Below are 12,881 nucleotides of genomic sequence, written 5' to 3'. Positions count from 1 at the left end.
GCGCGTGAGCTGTGGAGGGGACCCGTGACCAGCAGCGGGATCTGCTTGGAGTGTTGAGCTGACAGCATTTGTTGATGAACTTGATTTGGGGGGGAGGAAAAGTAATCAACCGTGACTGCAAGGATCTTGCCCAAGAAACTGAGCTTCCGTTTTCTGAGACATGGAAACTCCGGGAGGAGGGGGGGTAGGGCAGGAACCAAGAGTCCTGTTCGGGGTGCGACAGCGCAGGTGGTGACACGGAGCGGGCTCGGATTCACAGGCCTGGAGCACACAGGCTGGTCAGGCTGGAGCCCCGAGTCGGAGACTCCAGGAAGGAGCCGGCATTTAGGGTCGTGGAAGTGGGTGAGACAAGCGGCCGAGAGCAGGGCGTCTGGAGGGCGAAGGTCCGGGGGCTGGCCGGTGGTGCTCTCCAGGACCCCTGTCCTACGGCCTCCCGGGGAAGGACACCCGTCGGGAGTCGGGATGGCTGAGAGGCAGAGCGGGCTGAGGGCCTGGATGGTTCTCTCTTTTTCCTGCAAAGAGAAGGCGCCTCGAAGTAGGAGAGAGTCTGCAGCCAAGGAGAGTTTCTTTTGAAAACGGGAGAAGTTACAGCACGTCCTGGGCGCCGGGGAGAATCAGGCTGTGGGGGGTGGGGGGGGGGGGGGCGCCTGCAGGATCCATGTCCTTGGGCAGGAGCCCTGGGGTCCCCGGCGAGCGCTGGCTCTGGGAACCCGGTTCATCCCCGAGCAGGAGGGGGACTTGAGTCCCGTGGCTGTGTAAACAGCGGGATGAGTTAAGTGCCGCCCGGGGCCGCAGGAAGGAAGGCGTCGGGGACATTGGCAGAGGTGGGCATCTCCATGATTCTGCACTGGGGCTTGGAGCTGCCTTGCATATGGGGTGGGTCGTGCGTCGTTGGAAACACAGGCCAGGAAACATGGGTCACTGCCCCCAGCACGTGGCAGCCGCCCCATACACAGAGGGAGGGGACGGCTGGAGCGCAGGGGAGTGGAGGTTCCCACAGCATCCAGCCAGCAGGGCCTCTGGGCTGTGGCCAGGGAGCACCCAGGCCATGGGCTGTGGGGGTGACAGACGGCAGGGCGGCCTCGCTGAGAACCTGAAGCTGGGGAGGCTGCAGGTGAAGGAGGGGAGCAGGGGACAGGAAGGGCGTCCCGGAGCCTGAGGCTGGGATCACAAGGCCGCATCCCCTAGACTGCGCGCCTGCCAGCTGCATCTTGGAGAGGCCTGGCCAGCCCCTGACAGGGATGCAGGTGGCCGTGAGGAGCTTACTCCAGGAGTGGACCAGCCCCAAGCCAACGCGCGCCCACGGCCCACCAATGAGCACTGCAGCCCTGCCAGCCCAGGGCCTGCCCTCGTGGGTGGGTGGGGGCAGGATGGGGGCCAGGGAAGGGGGCTAAGGACAAGTCTGGAGTCAGCAAGGGGAGGCCTGCAGAGAGCAGCGCCTTCTGTGGTGGAGGGCAGGCCTGGCCTGGGGTCCGGTTCACCCCACACGCAGGACAGATGGAACTCCATCCTTATGCATGCGGCTGGAGGGGGCAGGGCCGAGGCGGCAGACCAGGGCGCCCCAGGGGCCTGCGTGCACGTCTTCTTCACGCCCAGGCCTTTCTGGGAAGTAGCCCAGGGTTTGGGGCAGCACCTCTCACCGGTTCAGTCTCGGCCCAGATGACAATCAGTCTTCTTGGAGCTTGAGGCCCATGTAGGGGGGGGGGGGGGCTTTGGGGTCGGGCAGAGCCCTTTCTTCTGTGCAGGAGGGACGAGAGTGCCATTGGTCGCCGTGGGATTTTTAGGGACAGCAGATGTCCATCACCAGGCCTGTTTGCTTAAAGTCATGTTGAGACTTTGAATTAAAGCGCTGACTCATATCCCTGCCGTATAATCCAGAGAGCAGAGAGGGCGGCGCCGTCTGTTGGCACTTTCTGCCGGGAGGGCTCTGCTCTGTCCACAGTGGCAGCCACGAGCCCCGGGTGTGAAATGTGGCCAGCGCAGCCGGGGATGCGAATATCTATACCTGCCGTTTTCACCGTGATCCAAATGGCCACGTGGCTGCGGGTACCCCGTTGGCAGCACAGGTTTGGCACATGGCTTGCCATCCCTGGCTGCATGTTAAATCACCTGGGTGCATTTACGCCTTGGAAGTCAGGCCCAGTCCCCAGGAGCTGACTTAATCGGCCGAGTGGGGACCCAGCAAAGGTGTATATTTTTTTAAGTTCTCTGTGTGATTCTGATGTGCCGCCTGGGCTGAGAACCCATGGTCCAGCAGAAAGCTGCCCGGGGAACCAGTCTCCCAAATAATTAAAGATAAAACCATGATTCCTCATCCCAGGGCTCCAGAAACAGGGCTTCTCCAGAAATGTGGCCCCAGGGAGGAGCTCAGAGTAAACAGGAGAAAAGGCTGCCCCCACACAGCCCAGCCCATCTAGGAGGCTGGCCCCTGAGACGGAAGCCTTGGTCCGGCTCCCAGGCAGGGGGTCTCAGACTCTCCCAGAGGGCTTTTGTCCCCGGAGCGTGGGACCCCCACGGGGGCCAGCACCCCTGGATTCTCCTGCGACCGTGAGCAGGGCTCTCCTCTGTGGCCGCACACACAGCCCCAGCTCCACAGACCCCGGATGCACGGGCTGCATCTTGGAGGCGAGGGGATCGGCCCACGTTCAGTCTTCCCTCCTCTTCTTGCTCCCTGGCCCCCGGCCTGTCGCCTCACCATCCCCACAGCCTCCTCCTCACACGCGCCCCCCGCCGCCGGGGGTCCTCACCGCTGCCCCCCCACCCCCGCCCCCGCCTTGTTCTCTCTGTAACCCTCTGTGGTCTGTCCTCTCTGACGCCTCACCTCCCTCCCACCATGTCCCTCCTCTCTCCCCTCCCCCTCTCTCTCCACAGACTTTCCTGGCCTCCAGCGGGGGACTGTATTGCCTGGGTGGCGGCTGCGGGAACGTTGTAATTCCAGGCTGCATGAGCCTGCCAAGCTCGCCCGCCAGCTCTGCCCTGCAGCTTGCATGCCCGGGCCTGGCCGCTGGACTGCATGGGGCGGACGCGCTCAGGGCCCCCTGCCCCGAGCAGGCCCCCGAGGGTCCGGCTGGGGGTGGGCGGAGACTCTCTGCCACCAGAGTGTGCATGGGTGCGGTGGGAAGTGGGGCTCTGTGCTGACAGGAGCATCCAGAGAACCTGGGTGGCAGAGAACCTCACTGACAGGTCACCAGCACCAAGCTTGTGGGGACACCAAAAGCCGGGCAGGGGGCTCTCCCTGGCCATTCATCGTGTGTCGGGGGGCACGTGGGAAGTGGCCTTCCGGCTTGGGACAGCCACGTGCGGGGCAGGGCGGGCATGGAGTGGCCGTTGCATCGATGGCCACAGAGCAGCTGAGCTTCTGGGAGACTCTGCGCTGGGCGGGAGGGGGGGCCACTGGGGAGGGGCGGGAGCGCTGCCGGGGTCCTCGGCTGAGTGGCAGTTTGGGGAGGAGATGACACGAGGCAGGACAGAGGGCAGGCACCTGGCCTGGCCGCTGCCTCCCCCAGGGCGGACGGAATCCCTGTCCGCCCAGCGCACTGCTTGGCGCCCCGCCCACCCCGCCTCCGGCTGAGCAAGCCCAGGGCCCTGGGCCCCGCGGGGGTCCGCGCGAGGTCCCAGCAGGCGCCGCTGGGTGGGCTGGAAGACCCCCACCGCGACACGTCCCTCACACACTGCCTTCCCCGCCTGCCTGCCCTCACCCCGCCCGCTCCCGGCCCCAGACTGACCCTGGGGCTGCGCCCCGCAGGACCCCGACGAGAGCGCCCGCATCTCCAGCGCCTTCTTCCGCCTGTTCCGGGTCATGAGGCTGATCAAGCTGCTGAGCCGCGCGGAGGGCGTGCGCACGCTGCTCTGGACTTTCATCAAGTCCTTCCAGGTGTGCAGTCCCGCCCACCCAGGACCCCGCCTACCCCGGGACCCCCGCCCATCATGGGACCGCGCCCACCCTGGGAAAATCCCCAGGACCCCACCTTCCCCAGGATCCCCGCCCACCCACGGGGCTCCGCCCATCGCTGGACCATGCCCACCCTGTGACCACTCCCACCGGGGACCCCCGCCCATGGGGGACCACACCCACCCCGGGACCCCGCCTACCCATGTGCCCCCCTCCCCCCCCATGGGACTCTAAACCCCGGAAGCCCACCCGCTCAGGGAACCCTTGCCCACCTATGAGACCCCGCCCACCCACAGGACCCTGCGCACTAGGGGACCTCGCCCACCCACGGGACTGTATCCACATGGGTTATGGGGACTTTGGGACCACCGTGGGTGCGGCCCAGGGGCCTGGGGTCCCCAGGGAGCTAAGGGAGGGCCCTGCACTGGGCGCGCGGCGGAGCCCTGAGCCCTGAGCCGCCGTCCTCGCCCGCAGGCCCTGCCCTACGTCGCCCTGCTCATCGTCATGCTCTTCTTCATCTACGCGGTCATCGGCATGCAGGTGCGGGCCCGAGGGCCCCCGGGAGGCCGGCAGGCCTGCAGGCTGGACCCTCCCCCAGCCTGCCCCCTGCATCCCGGCAGCCCGGGGCTTGGCCACAGCCCCAGAGGAGGAGGTGGTTCCCAGCCGGCCCAGCATCAGTCAGGAGGAGGCAGCCCAGGGGAACCTTGTGGGCAGATGGACAAGGGCGGAACTGCTCTCCACGGCCCCTGCTGGAGGTTCTGGTGGTCTCAGCTACCCTCTCCTGGAGCACCCTGCTCTCTACATTGAGACCCTAAGTCAGCTCTTGGTTAGGAACACTGTCCCCCTCACTAGATTTATTTGGCTTGAGGAGAAAAACTTCGCCCAGCCTTGGAAACACAAGTGAGCCTTGGATAAGGCAGGTTTGAACTTCGGGTGTCCACGTATCTGTGAATTTTTCAGGGAGCTGTACTAAGGCTCCACGGGATTCATGGTTGAGTCCGTGGATGTGGAACCATGGATACACGGCGGGGAGCTGACTGTAGGCTTATACCCCGGCATTGCTCAGGGGTCAGCTGTAGCCCGGTGTGTGTGACCTGAGGTGGAGGGTGTCGGGGTCGCTGGGGCCGGTGGGAGACCTGTCCAGGTCCGCAGTCCAGCCCTTCATGGCCTGCAGATGTTCGGGAAGATTGCCTTGGTGGACGGGACCCAGATCAACCGGAACAACAACTTCCAGACCTTCCCTCAGGCGGTGCTGCTGCTCTTCAGGCAGGAGGCCCCCGCCGCCCCCTCCCCAAGTCTGTGGGAGGCCAGCTGGCTTCCTGCGCGTGGGCCCTGCACTCGCCCAGAAGGGCCAAGGCTTTGCCGTCCTTCTCGGATGCTCACCCTGGACAGCCTGCGCCCCCCTTTCAATCACTCTTGGACGAGTGGCCGCGGTCTCCACGGCGCTCTGGGGTCCTGCATGTCCCCCACCCTCACTGCACCCAGGCGGGAGGCGGAGGCCCCGTGTCCGTCAGAGGGAGGGCGAGGCCTTGACGACTTCTGGCCCCACGCTCCTCTGGCTGCCCACTGGTGACATGAGTCCTGGAGCGATTTTGCGCCTCTGTCCAGGAAGCCCCCTTTCGGTTTAGCCCCTGCCTAGGGCACCCCACGAGAGGTAGAGCAGGGGAGCCTCAGTGCAGAGGGGCAGCCCGTGGACCCCAGGTCCTGAGGGGTGCCAACCTGCTCCCGAACGTCCTGCTCGCGGGGGGCTGGCGGCTCCCTCCCCTGGGGCCCAGAGTGAGAGGTGCGGGACCTGTGCCTTCCAGGTGCGCCACGGGGGAGGCATGGCAGGAGATCCTGCTGGCCTGCAGCTACGGGCAGCTGTGTGACCCCGAGTCGGACTACGCCCCCGGGGAGGAGCGCACCTGTGGCACGGACTTCGCCTACTACTACTTTCTCAGCTTCTACATGCTGTGCGCCTTCCTGGTGAGGGCCGCGGGCGGGCGGGCGGCGCCCAGCCCAGGGGAGCCCCGCGCCCCGCCCCGGCGCCTCTGCCCCTGCCGGGATGCAGCTCAGGGACACAGGGGACACAGGAGACACACGGGGCTCCGGCTAGTGTCCCTGCTGTGGTCGGTCTGGGTGCAGCTGCTTTTCCTGGGGGCGAGTCTCAGGCTCCAGAGTTGCTGTTAAAAGGTTTTACCTTTGTGTTGTTGTCATTACAATTAGTAATCAAAAAATCAGAAGAATTTACTGAGACTCTGCACTAAACCAGAGGCTTCTATTTTACTTCCTAAAATAGACAGCAAAGCCGCCTGCCCCTGCCTCTTCCCTTGGAAGAAAAGCTTGCCTTTTTTTCGAGGGGCTGAGAGTCTGGAAGCAGAGCCCAGACGGCTTTGCGGCTTCAGGGCGCCGTCCCCGCACACAGGAGGCAGAGAGCCCTGCAGTCCCCGACCCTCGCTCTTTCTCTTTCGTATGTTTACTGAAACACTTTGAGCATCTCATGTTCCCTGAGTTCAGGGCAAGGGACAGAAATGTGAATAGGACACTGTCCTGGCCCTGAAGACACCAGCTGAGTGCCAGGGGTCCGTGTGCAACAAAGCTTGCATTTCAGAGGCACCGAACAGGCAAGATCAGCACAGGGGCAGCGTCTGGGGGGACAGCGTCCCTTGGGGGTCAGGCGAGAGGCTGAGGTTGGGACTTAAAGCATCAGTCCCTGGAGCCGGGGCAGAGGACACTTCCTGGACCCGAGCAGTGACACAGGCTGCTTGTGTGCAGGACACAGTTGCCAGAAGGCCTGGGAGGCAGGCCCCCTGGAGAAGCTATAGACCCAGGCCCCATGGACACCCCCAGGCCCCATGGACACCCCCAGGCACCATGGACACCCAGGCCTCCTGGACACCCCCAGGCCCCATGGACACCCCCAGGCCCCATGGACACCCAGGCCCCCTGGACACCCCCAGGCCCCGTGGACACCCCCAGGCCCCCTGGACACCCCCAGGCCCCATGGACACCCCCAGGACCCATGGACACCCAGGCCTCCTGGACACCCCCAGGCCCCATGGACACCCAGGCCCCCTGGACACCCCCAGCCCATCACCGTGCCACCTGGCTTTCCGTGCAGGGACCCCTCTGCTCTCCTCCCACAGATCATCAACCTCTTTGTGGCCGTCATCATGGACAACTTTGACTACCTGACACGGGACTGGTCCATCCTGGGCCCTCATCACCTGGATGAGTTCAAGGCCATCTGGGCGGAGTACGACCCGGAGGCTACGTGAGTCCAGGCTGCCGGCCCTGGGCTGGACCATCCCTCCCCGGCCCCCTCCCACTCTAGGCCCCGCCTGGCGTCCGACAGCGAGCCACCCTCCAGTCTAGCAGGAAGGAGCAGGCTTTTCTTCCCTTTGTTACCCAAGGGCCCAGAGCAGAGAAGTGGAGTCTCTCGGGGTTGGGAGGGAACCCGCAGCCCCCGGGGCAGAAGCCCCCTGGTCATCTGGGAGATGGCCACCCAGCTCTGCTTGGATGCTTCTAGGAGCAGAGAGCTCACTACCTCCCCAGGCATTCTAGGCCCCACTGCTCAGAATGTGGTCACTGACCAAGCAGCTGAGCTGGATGAAAGTGCAGGCCCCGGCCTCGCCCTACACTGACCGAGTCAGAATCTGTACCGGGGTAACCTGGCCTCCAGGGCCTTCGAGTGCGCTTGAACTCTGTGGAGCCGGGCTGCCTTGCGTTCTTTCTAAGAAGGTCGCCTGCTCACGGGTGAGGACTTTCCCAGGTGTCAGGCACTGTGCCAACCAGGACACGCGTTAGTTAGCCCTGTGGCAGCACCTGCAGTCTCCACCCGTCTCTGCAAGCGGGCTTTCACCCCCCTTGATGCACACCCTCTACTATTAATGCAACCCAGAGCCCCCAGACAGTTTGACTAAAGCCCAAGGAAGGCTCCCCCTGGGAAAAATGAGGTCTGGATCCCAGCCCTGGAGATCCTGTATCTGAGGACACTGGCCTCTTCTTACCTGCCCCCCCAGCCCCGCCAACAGAGAGCCCATTCTGTGCACTGGGCAGCGGTGAGTTCGAACATTGTTCCTTCTTCAAAAAGGAAACCCAGCTTCCGCTCCCCACACTCGGCTGGAAGTCAGGAGGCGTCCCTGTCTCCTGGCTCCCTCCCCTGGCCCTTCTCCGAGCAGGGAGGGAGGTCCTGGGATGGCTGGTGCACAGGTCTGGTGTCCCCCTGCAGGGGCAGGATCAAGCACCTGGACGTGGTGACCCTGCTGAGGAGGATCCAGCCCCCGCTGGGCTTCGGGAAGTTCTGCCCCCACCGGGTAGCATGTAAGGTAACCAGCGCTGCCAGCGAGGGGTGGGCACCCCCCTCCCACCTTCACCAACCCCCACCCCGGAGGAGGCAGGGGTCCTGGGGCGGGGCGAGTGGGTGAGTCACTTTAGAGCAGGTGTCCCCTGGATGCACACATCGCTGCCTGGGACCTAAATCTCAGCAGTGTCCCCAGCTCATGTTTTACCCCCTCAGGGAGGGCACCATGGGCACCCTGCACCCCAGCCCCATCCCCTTCCCCTCATGGTCAGTCTCCTCCAGCCCCATCCCCCACCCCCCCGACGCCCCCACCCGGCAAGGACAGCACTGCCCAGGGGCCCCGCCTGCAGTGAGCCCCCTCTCCGCACAGCGGCTGGTGGGCATGAACATGCCCCTCAACAGCGACGGCACGGTCACCTTCAATGCCACGCTCTTCGCCCTGGTGCGCACGGCTCTGAAGATCAAGACAGAAGGTGTGGGCAGCCCCTCCCCAGGGGCCGGGCTTTCCCGCAGGTCCTGCCAGGCCCTCTGAGCTGAAGGTCGGGCTCAGGAGTCTCAGGGAGAAGCAGAGGGGGGACTCAGGCCGAGGCCACGTTAGGCTCAGCGGGTGGCCCTGGGTTCTGTAGGGCAGAGTCACCCAGCCTCTGTCCTCGCACAGCCAGCTCTGATGGAGGTGAGGTGGAAGGCAGCAGTGTTAGTGCGAGAGGTGTGGGCCCGGGGGCCTTCAGGCAGGAACTTCGGGCAGGGCTTCCTGCCTGGAAGACAGACAGGGTGGGGGGCGGTGAGGGGGCCTCGCTCACATGGGGACCCAGCTGGGTCGGAGCCACCCCAAAGGGAAGCATGGCAGGCAGCAGTTCCTCAGAGGACAAGGAGAGCGGGGCCAGGGGTCAGGGAGGGGCCGAGGCGGAGCGCCTGGAGGGCTGCCTGGAGGAGGCGGAACAGACCAAATGTGCGGGGGATTGATGACTGTCGTGGTATGGCATGGAGGACAGGAGGGGACAGTCTCTGCAGTCAGCCAGTCTGGGTGCTGGAAGCCAAGGCCTGGGGCAAACGTGACCTGAGGCTGGGCTGCAGCCCAGCAAAGTTCCCCCCCCAGCAAAGTCTGTGCCCAGGGCAGCAGCTGCCACAGGGAAAAGCCAGCCACCGTCCGCGGAGCGAGAGGTGGCCCCGTCAAGTGCTGCTGGCCCGGCCTGTCCGTCGCCCCAGGTAACTTCGAGCAGGCCAACGAGGAGCTGCGAGCCATCATCAAGAAGGTCTGGAAGAGGACCAGCATGAAGCTCCTGGACCAGGTCATCCCTCCCATAGGAGGTGGGTGCGCCCTGGGGGCCCAGAGGCAGCCCTGCCTCCATGGGGAGCCCACGGGCGTCGGCGCGTGGCCCAGCCCTCTGTAGCCTTGAGCAGACGCCTTGGGCTCAGGCCAGCAAGAGGAGGGGAGCTGGGCGCCAGTCCCGGCTTGGCCCCACGCTGACCCCAGCCTCAGACGCCCACTGGCCGCGGTCGGCCCCTCTGCAGATGACGAGGTGACGGTGGGGAAGTTCTACGCCACGTTCCTCATCCAGGAGCACTTCCGGAAGTTCATGAGGCGCCAGGAGGAGTATTATGGGTACCGGCCCAAGAAGGACACCGTGCAGATCCAGGTAAGCCCGCCCCGAGCTCCGGGGGCTCCGCTGCGGAGCTGGTCTCCGGACTCTAGCTCCCTCTCTGTCTCTGGGGGCCGGCAGGGAAGGTAGTCAGGGCGGGAGGAGCCAGGACGCATCGGGGGCGCGATGACGGCCCTGGATGGGAGATGCTTCAAGCTCAAGGGAAGACCCCGGAGCCCTTCTGTCCCTGGGATGATATGACCCAGAGCCCTGGGTCCTACCCCCTGAACACAGGGAGAGACTGGGCTCGGCGGCAGCAGTGGTCTCCAAAGAGGGCAGGTCTCCTAGGGGAAGGAAGGGGCTTGAAATGACCCACTGGGTATCCAGATATATGTAGAAGTTTGTGTTATCTCACCCGTTTTTCTTCTTATAATTTTTGCTTTGTTTACTTTTTGGTTGCGCGGGGCGTTCACTGCTTCGCTTCCTCTAGCTGTGGCGAGCGGGGGCTGCGCTTAGCTGCCCGGGCGTCTCACTGTGGTGGCTGCTCTTGGTGGAGCGCGGCTCTAGGGCCCTCAGGCTCGGGAGTTCCAGTGCGTGGGCTCAGCACCTGTGGCTCCAAGGCTCCCGAGCACAGACTCAGTGGTGGTGGCGCTTGGGCTTAGTTGCTCCATGACACGTGAGATCCTCCCAGACCAGGGGCCAAACCCGTGCCTCCTGCACACAAGCCACCGGGAAGCCCTTGTCTGTTTTTAATTTCCATGTTTGAAGCACATAAAGGATAAATTTTAAAAACATTCACATAATTGGGCTGTGTGTTCAAAATTTTATTTCAATTTTTACTGTGAAACAGAGTTTTAAAAATAGCATGTGCAATATAAAAGTCTTTTTTTTTTTTTCTGAACCATTTGAGTCATGCCCAGGATTCAACCCTGAGCAGGTCAGTGTGTATTTCCTGAAAACAAGGGCATGTTCCTCCAAAAGCCTCCTGCATAACTGTGATGCAGCCGACAAGATCAGGAAATGGACACATTTAGTCCCGTAGACTCCTTAGACCCCATGCGTGTTTCACCAGCGGTCCCAATAATGTCCTTCACGGCAAAAGGATTGGACCCAGAGTCACATGTTGTGTTTAGCTGTGCAATCTCTTAGTCTTTAGCTCCTCAAGTCTTTCCTTGATGCGACTTTGACACTTGGAAGATTCCAGCCAGCACGGCCCTCAGCCTGGGTTTGTGGGACGCTCCCTCATGACAGGAATGTCCCAGCAGTGATGCTGTGTTCTCTCTGCAAACGGTCAGGTGACACCAACCTTGATTTGTTCCATTGCTGGTGATATGAACTCCCATCAGCTCACAGTGTGGCATTAACGGCACACACAATCGAAAGAGGTCACGTGTGTGAAGACCGTGTGGAGTGAGAGGATTTTCCAGCCTGGAGGCCTGGGCGGGGATGAAGCCCCTGTGAGGGCGAAAGAAGATGGCTTGAGGGCCGTTAGGGCTTGGATGATCCCAGAGGCTGGAGGAGCAGCCCCGGGGCAAGAATGGACAGGCCTGGGCCTTCAGGGGAGCCCTGGTTGCCGGGATTAGGAGAGAGTGAGGGAAGCGGTCTCTCCTCCCCTCCTGGCCTGGAGGGCCCCTGAGTCCCTTCTCCGTCCCCAGGCCGGACTGAGGACCATCGAGGAAGAGGCAGCCCCCGAGATCCGCCGCACCATCTCGGGAGACCTGACGGCCGAGGAGGAGCTGGAGAGAGCCGTGGTGGAGGCCGCGATGGAGGAAGGGATCTTCCGGGTGAGCGAGGCCGTGGCCCCCCAGTGTGAGTGCTCCAGGAAGGAGGCTGGGAGCCCCGCCACGTACGCGGGGCTGGGGATGCCCGCTGCCCCGCTGCCCGCGGCTCCCGGGACGCCCCCCCACCAGTGACCCTCCTGCCTCAAGTGCCCCGTCCCTCCCTCTATCCTCTTCCAACCTCCCCCTCCTCCCCTGCCCGAGCCTGAGGCAGCTCCACCCATCAGACGCCCACCCGCTTCACTGGAGGGCCTCTCAGGACCACCTCACTGGAGCTTCTTGGGTTATTCATAGGAATGGGGGCCCAGAGAGACCCTCTGAGAGGTCCAGAGCCACTCTCCAAGTGACTTGTGGAGGCGGGACTGGAGCCCTTCCTCCAGACGCCCGGCTCCAGGCTTCCCACTCCCCACATTGCTGTCTGCACACCTGATACCCTACAGTTCCTAGGGGTGTCTTGTCCATCCCCCAAACTGAGGACACCCCGAGGATGCTAGTCCCTTCCTTGATCTCAGCCTGGACCGCTCCTCTCTGGCCTTGTTCCTGGCACCGGCTGGCGTCCGGGGTGGTGGGCCCTCCGCTCTTGGCCTCTGCTCTCAGGCCCTTCCCTCTCCTCCTCACCCCAGAGGACCGGCGGCCTGTTTGGCCAGGTGGACAGCTTCCTGGAAAGGACCAACTCATTGGCCCCACACATGGCCAACCAGAGACCCCTCCAATTTACTGAAATTGAGATGGAGGAGATGGAATCGCCCGTCTTCCTGGAGGACTTCCCTCAACGTCCGAGCACCCACCCCCTTGCTCGCGCCAACACCAACAATGCCAACGCCAATGTTGCCAGTGGCAACAGCAACCGTGGCAACAGCCAGGCATTTCCGAGGTAGTGGCAGCAGCTAGCAGCCTGGGATGTTGGGGCTGGGGTGGGACCAGGTAGACGTGGCTGGTGGGCTCCGGGCCTTTGCGGGGCACTCTCTGGGGTTCAGCCTTTGCCATGCTGCGGGAGACTGGCCCGGACGGCAGATTCTGGTGTGGCCAGCAGGGGGCAGCCTCGGGTCAGCCTCAGTCAGCACCCCGTGGCTTTTCTTCCATTGTCTTGGCTGGTCCGGAGTAGGACCTGTTAGGTTAGGAGAGGTGCACCTGAACAATTAAGGTTCGGTCGTTGGATCTGGGCTCCAGTGGTTCCCCTCTCGCCAGCCTCGGGCTGCTGGTAAGTCACTTCAGTCGTGTCTGACTCTGTGCAACCCCGTAGATAGCAGACCGCCAGGCTCCCCCGTCCCTGGGATTCTCCAGGCAAGAACACTGGAGTGGGTTGCCATTTCCTTCTCCAATACGTGAAAGTGAAGTCGCTCAGTTGT

The 12,881-nt window shown here is 63.5% G+C and overlaps 1 protein-coding gene across 1 annotated transcript in view; it reads left to right on the top strand.

Moving 5' to 3' along the window:
- The window catches only part of CACNA1S (calcium voltage-gated channel subunit alpha1 S), a 55,992-nt gene that overhangs the window by 40,925 nt on the left and 2,186 nt on the right, over window positions 1–12,881 (top strand). The window contains exons 29-40 of the mRNA XM_068985581.1: window positions 2,872–2,928; window positions 3,746–3,874; window positions 4,367–4,432; window positions 5,067–5,158; window positions 5,698–5,857; window positions 7,018–7,145; window positions 8,103–8,199; window positions 8,545–8,647; window positions 9,381–9,482; window positions 9,687–9,811; window positions 11,410–11,538; window positions 12,156–12,406. Coding sequence (XP_068841682.1) covers window positions 2,872–2,928; window positions 3,746–3,874; window positions 4,367–4,432; window positions 5,067–5,158; window positions 5,698–5,857; window positions 7,018–7,145; window positions 8,103–8,199; window positions 8,545–8,647; window positions 9,381–9,482; window positions 9,687–9,811; window positions 11,410–11,538; window positions 12,156–12,406 — 1,439 coding nt within the window. The remainder of the gene's footprint in view (window positions 1–2,871; window positions 2,929–3,745; window positions 3,875–4,366; window positions 4,433–5,066; window positions 5,159–5,697; window positions 5,858–7,017; window positions 7,146–8,102; window positions 8,200–8,544; window positions 8,648–9,380; window positions 9,483–9,686; window positions 9,812–11,409; window positions 11,539–12,155; window positions 12,407–12,881) is intronic.

Source organism: Capricornis sumatraensis, chromosome 14 (genome assembly GCF_032405125.1).
Source record: "Capricornis sumatraensis isolate serow.1 chromosome 14, serow.2, whole genome shotgun sequence".
NCBI lineage: Eukaryota > Metazoa > Chordata > Mammalia > Artiodactyla > Bovidae > Capricornis > Capricornis sumatraensis.
Note: the sequence above shows the minus strand (reverse complement) of the source record. Positions and strands in the feature narration are given on the sequence as shown.